General features: G+C 39.2%; 1 protein-coding gene across 1 annotated transcript; it reads right to left on the bottom strand.

Annotated features, from left to right (window-relative positions):
• Positions 1–614: 614 nt before the first annotated feature.
• CCL20 (C-C motif chemokine ligand 20) lies at positions 615–2,680 on the bottom strand (the record flags this gene model as incomplete). Its single annotated transcript, XM_080933071.1, has 4 exons — positions 615–636; positions 1,248–1,325; positions 1,451–1,565; positions 2,602–2,680. 4 exons carry the CDS (start codon positions 2,678–2,680, stop codon positions 615–617), a joined length of 294 nt encoding a protein of 97 aa, XP_080789197.1.
• Between the last annotated feature and the right edge of the window lie 3,521 nt (positions 2,681–6,201).

Raw genomic sequence — 6,201 nt, 5'->3', positions numbered from 1 at the left:
CCTTATAGATAAAGCCCAGGCCATGAAGAACAGAAGTAAAAGAGAAAACCAGGCAGAATTAAATAGAGATATATTCTTTTCAGAAAATACTTGTATGTATTGTACGGTTTAATATCTTCAGTATACATACCAATAAGTAATATATAACTCTGTCAACAGATACCTTTTCAGTTCTTTTATTTTCAATAATTCTTATAATTCTTTTCTGTTTTATAAAGAAATCATATCAGTTTAAGAAACAATTAAATACACAGAAGAACATTAAATATATTTTTACAATAGCTTATTGTTTACAAGAAGGTCCATATAAGCTTATACCCTTAAACATAATATAAAACCTTCTACTAAGTGCTCCCATAGATTGTGGAAAATAAACATCAAATGGCTAAACATAGAAAATTTAGAACTATAAATAACATAAAATACAACTTAACTCTAATGTGAGCTTAAATATGACACACTATGATGCAATATGAATCAACTTCATCCATTGGACAAGTCCATTGGGACACTATCAGGTCTGTGCAGTAATGTGCAGGTGAAGCCTCCAACCCCAGCTGTGATCATTTTCTCCTTGGGCTGTGTCCAATTCCATCCCAGAAAGGCATCCATTGTTACATCTTTTTGACTCTTTGGCTGTAATAAAAGAGGTAAAGTGTGAATTGTAAATGGATGGCTGGATGGTAGGAACAGCTCTGGTACATCACATCTTCTTAAGAGGAATTTGAGTCTGGGAAAGGATGACCTTGCCCAACATAACTAAGCTGGTTAGTGACAGGATGTGAGTACTTCTCTAGGGTCTCTAAGTCCAGGATCTATGGTCCAGTAGTGTCAGGCACCATCTATTGATAAAATGCTACATTACTGATGTACATCAGAATCACTGGTCTCTTCTTAACTAAATTCATTTTTCAGGGTTTAGAAACCAACCAAGTATCAGAAAGTCTATACATGATATAATGAAGAATCATCTTTGCAATGAGAATCAAGTAGCTAATGACAATCAGCTGCACAGGGAATTCTAATGCATCTTGTGAGACAAGTCATTAAGTTAAAATGATATCAATAATGATGATGGTGTTGACTTATAACTGCAACATGTATCCTGTGCTTTGATGATCTAACTCCAATCTAAAATTTAATGTCACTAGACTGAAGGACTCCAACGAGCCCAAGACCCAACCTCTGCTCTCTTATCCCCATCATGTGGAGAAAGACTGCATGTTTTATTGTTCAGTGATTCATACCTGAGGATATGCACAACCCTTTTCACCCAGTTCTGCTTTGGATCAGCACACACAGATCTTTTCATCTTCGTGTGAAGGCTGAAAAATCAAAAATTAAAATTTGTATTTGCATTCAGTCAGCTTTTAAGAATGTTTACTTTTCACATGGTGAAAATTTCCATGTATTCCTACAGGAACTGAATTAAAGTTGGTGGGTAACTTACATGATAGCATTAATGTCACAAGCTTCGTCGGCCATCTGTCTTGTGAAACCCACAATATTTCTGGAATGATAAACATTCTTTGTGTATGCGAGGCAGCAGTCGTAGTTGCTTGCTGCTAAAAGAAATATAAAATATGAAAGGTATTATGTCCACAGGAATGAATTTTTGTGTCTTTGAAACCTAGTTTTCTTTGAGGGTCCACTTTAACATAGCCAGCATTTTTTAATGGTGTGCTGGGATCTTTTGGTTAAACTAACACAGTTTACAAGCCCATGGCTTCTCTCTACCTTTAGTAAGAAATTCAAATACTTCACTGCAGTTCACCATAGTCACTCAAGAATATGGATACTCATCCCTGAAACTGTCATTTAAAAATGAAAGATCTTTATAGAGAAGTCTTTCATCTTCAGAATATAGGGGGAAGTCAAATTTTAATCTGTTCTCTGGCTACTGGGTAGGCAGAAGTGAAATCCCAAAGAAAATATGATTTTCTAGAAACTATGAAAAAATTAAAGAGGAAAACGTAGCCATTAGGAGTTGTGCCCAAAGCACTCTGGAACTGTCATACTGGCTGGTGGAACTTAAATCCGGTTCATTAAGTTCACCACGTGTTTCCAGCCATACACCTGTTGCAGATAATAACGTAATAAAGCAATACTTGGGCACTCCTCAAAGTTAAAGTGTAACCTGCTGTACTGGATAAATGTTATCTCAAAGTTGGAGAGCAATGTCCTTCAGGCCTCAGGGGGACACTAAGGTCAACTGTCACAGTCAGAACCTTAAAGGTAGTTATGAACTTTACTAGCATTACTTGGTTCAGAGGTTAAAAAAAAAAAAAAAAAGAAAAGAAAAACTGGAATGAAAATTTCTACACATTTCTGAAAGACCATATATATCCTGAAAATGTCACACTCTGGCACATCACTCCCAGAAATGGTACTTGGGCCTTGTCCTGAAGTTCAAGTGTCTCTGAAAGCCCATCCATCGCTCTTCACTTCTGCTAGAATGAACGGCAGAGAAGATGCCTGATTGTGAGCATTGACTATTTTGTCTTATCTATGAGCCAACCAGTCCCTCTTACACCCTCCTTAGCAGGTTGCTGTCCCCAGGGAACCCCTAGATAAGGTCCAGAGGACAGGAGCCACCCTTACCTTCTGTCTGGCTGCACAGGTGAGCCAGCAGCACCCCTGCCAAAGCAAAGAAGAACAGATGCTTGCCACTGCAGGACATTCTCAGCTCCAAGAGTTGATCTGCTCAGTGCTGGGTACCCAGTGCCCTGATGAGTGCTCCTCCGATCCAGCATCAGCCCTACTTATAGCAAAATATCGGGAATGTACACAAGAAGGCGTGTTCTCACCCGGGGTTTTCCCCCATTGATTAATCTGCCTCATCCTGTCATCACAAAGAAAACCCACAGGGAAAACTTCCTGCCTTTCCCTACAGTTGAGAAGGTGTGAAGGTCAGGTGGGGGCTGGGGAGGGCTGGGGGAGGAGTCAATCCTGTTAATTCCTCTGGATGTAGGCAGAAGAAATGCAGCTCAGACCCAGAAATAATGGCACCTGTCCAGGTTTAACTTAATCTCTCTCTCCCTCCCTCCCTCCTTCGAGTGCGCGTGCTCTCTCTCTCCATTTATCTCTCTCTCTCTATCTGTCTCTATCTGTCTGTCTGTCTGTCTGTCTATCTATCTATCTATCTATCTATCTATCTATCTATCTATCTATCTATCTATCTATCCCCAGAAGGAAGGGAACAGCCTCTGAATGGAACATTTTATACTCCTAGCATGGAAACAGTTGCCTTCCCCACAGGCAGCCCTAGAGAGAAAAGCTCAAGTGGCATGCCAGGCATGCTGTAACACATGGCTTTGATTACCTGGTTGGTGTTTAGCAGTCATAAAAGATTCTGAATTTCTAGACCGACATCCAGAACAGGTAGAAAAACAACACAGCAGAGGTGGCCCAAACTGTTACACGTAAATACAAGCCTCAAGCAGCCGCTTCACGCTGACATTCTATCAACTTCTCTAAGAACTGTGTTGATATGCCTTGCATCAATACTGCAGCCAAGACAATGTTCTCATCCCGCCTTTTGTTCTTTATGTTAATACAGAACCTAAGGGAGGAAAGAGAGCAAATGCTATCAGAAATGGCTAATCTGAAAGAAAAACAGTCCAAAAATGGTGTTGGTGATGGTAATAATGTATTGGAATCTCTAATGTATGATAAGACATAGAAACCACATAAAGAACTAGAGAAAACTGAGTGGTAGAAGAACCAAAACAAACAAAAAAGTGAATAAAAGGCAACAGGAAGTTGTTGGTCCTGGACCTACAGGTGATAGGTGGTAAACAAAACAAACAGACAATGTTTTTCAGATAAGGAGGGATTCCCAGACCATTAAAGTCTGTCCATTCAGGAATATAGAAATGTATATGGAAGGTTATCAGCATATACACACCAAGCAATTGCATCACTAAGTACATGATATAAAAACTGACATCTGAAGAGAGGAAGAGAAATCATCAATAATGCAGATCGAAGGCTACCACTCCAACATGTGTCAAAAATGATCAGGAACAGTGTGCTAAGGACTCACCCAAAAAAACTAGAGAACTTAGGCAGCACTCCAAACTAACTAAACAACAGACATCTCTAGAACAGAAATAAGACATCTACCCAGAAATAAGAAACTCATTCCTCTCCACTGGGGATGAAAGATTCTTTAAGATGAATTATGTGATAGATCACCAAAATATCCAAATAAATTTTCAAAAGTGTTTCAGTAATATATACTGTGTTATTTTTTTTTAAAACACAATAAAATCAAACCACTAGAGGGGGTGTAACTGTGGCACAGGACAGCAAAGCAGTAGAGGAAACCAATGGGACCCAAACCTTATTCTTTAATTATGATTGTCACAGGAAGACAGGAAGTAAAGTCTCCTCGCAAATGAGAGAAAATCTGATGCCCTCTTCTGGTCTCACAGGTACATACATATACATAACCTAGACCAAGATAAATCTGTGGAGAACATTTTATAAAAGTACCTGAAAGCCTGCAACCACACACTAGCAAACTGAATCTAACCACTTATATACTAGGCTTATATATTTTATTTAAATGGAGTTTATTGTACCAGCCAACTACAACAGTGGCCACCCCACAGGTTATGGAACTGAAGAATGTGTACTGTAACATGCACATACTCACCAAAAATACAACAAAAAAAAATCTATTTAAGAAAATATTTGATAGACTCTAATGCTTAGTCATGATAAAACTATGCAAGAGTTTTAATCTTGGAGCCCTAGAGATATTTCTCAATCTGATAAGGTTAATCTGTGAAAACCCCACAGTTAATGTCACGCTTTATGGGAAGGGCTCAATGCCTGCTCCTGAGGGCATGAACAAGAGAAGGATAGTTGCTGCCACCGGTACAATTTACCCATGTACTAGAAATGCAAACAAACATAATTCAGCAGGGAAGGAGCAGGACATCCAGATGATGAAGGAGGCAGGAATTTGTATTAATGTGCAGATAATATAAGCTTCTGCGTGCAAAATTATTTTTAAAATTCTCAAGTATGATTAAAGCTGATAAACAAATTCATTGAGGTCTAAGAGTCAGGCTCACTGTACAAAAACAATTGGTTATCTATAAACTATCAGTGCATATTCTGAAAAATACAACTAAGAAAATGACTCTGAAATGCCATCAAGAAGAATAAAATGTAAGCTGCTGGTGGTGGCATTCCTGCAATATCAGCACTCAGAATGAGAAAAGAATAAATGTCATAAACAAGAAAAGAATGGGTTAGCAATACTGGCAGGAACCAGATATGGATGCCTCATCAGAGGCTCTGCCAGAGTCATACAGATAGAGTTGGGAATGCTTGCAGCTAACCATCAAACTGAACACGGGGACCCCAATGGAAAAAAAAGCTAGAGAAAGGACTGAAGGAGTTAAATGGGTTTGCAACCTCATGGGAAGAACAACATTATCAACCAAGCAAACCCTCCACAACTCCCATGGACTAAAGCACCAACTATTGAGCACACATGGAGAGACCCTTGGCCCCAGGTGCATATGTAGCAGAGAAGAGAATTGTCTGGCATCAATGGGAGAAGAAGCCTGTGGTCCAGTGAAGGTGTGTTTTTCCAGTGTAGGGGAATGCTAAGGCACTGAGATAGAGAGGGAGATTGGAGAGGGAGAACCTTCTTGGAAATAAGTGGAGGGGGAGGGGAGATGGCAGGGGGATAACATTTGAAATGTAAATACAGAGAATATTCAAAAAATAATTTTAAAAATGTTAAAGGAAAAAGTAAAGAAGAAAAGAAAAGAAAAAGAATGGGCCAGAAAGATGGCTTAGCAGAAACAGGCACTTTCCTCTGAAGCAGACCTCCTGTGTTTCATCCCCAAAACCCACACGGGGCAAGTAGAGAACCATTCCTGCAGCTTGTCCTCTGACTTCCATGTGCACATAGTTAGCATATGCACACACAGAGAGACACATGCATAATAATGTCTTAATTTGACAGAAGTAGAAAAAAATACTGAAAACTTAAGAAAAAAATTATTAAACCATTAAGAACAGCTACAGAGATAGCAACATACCCCATTTCCACAAAGTAGATTTAACATGATTAAAATGGCCATATTAGCTAAATTTACCTGGAGATTCAACCCAATTCTTAAAGTCAAGCTGGCTTCTTCATAGAAGTAAAAACAAGCCAGCCAGCCAGCGAGCACG

Source organism: Micromys minutus, assembly GCF_963924665.1.
Source record: "Micromys minutus genome assembly, chromosome: 19".
NCBI classification, from domain to species: Eukaryota; Metazoa; Chordata; class Mammalia; order Rodentia; family Muridae; genus Micromys; species Micromys minutus.
Note: the sequence above shows the minus strand (reverse complement) of the source record. Positions and strands in the feature narration are given on the sequence as shown.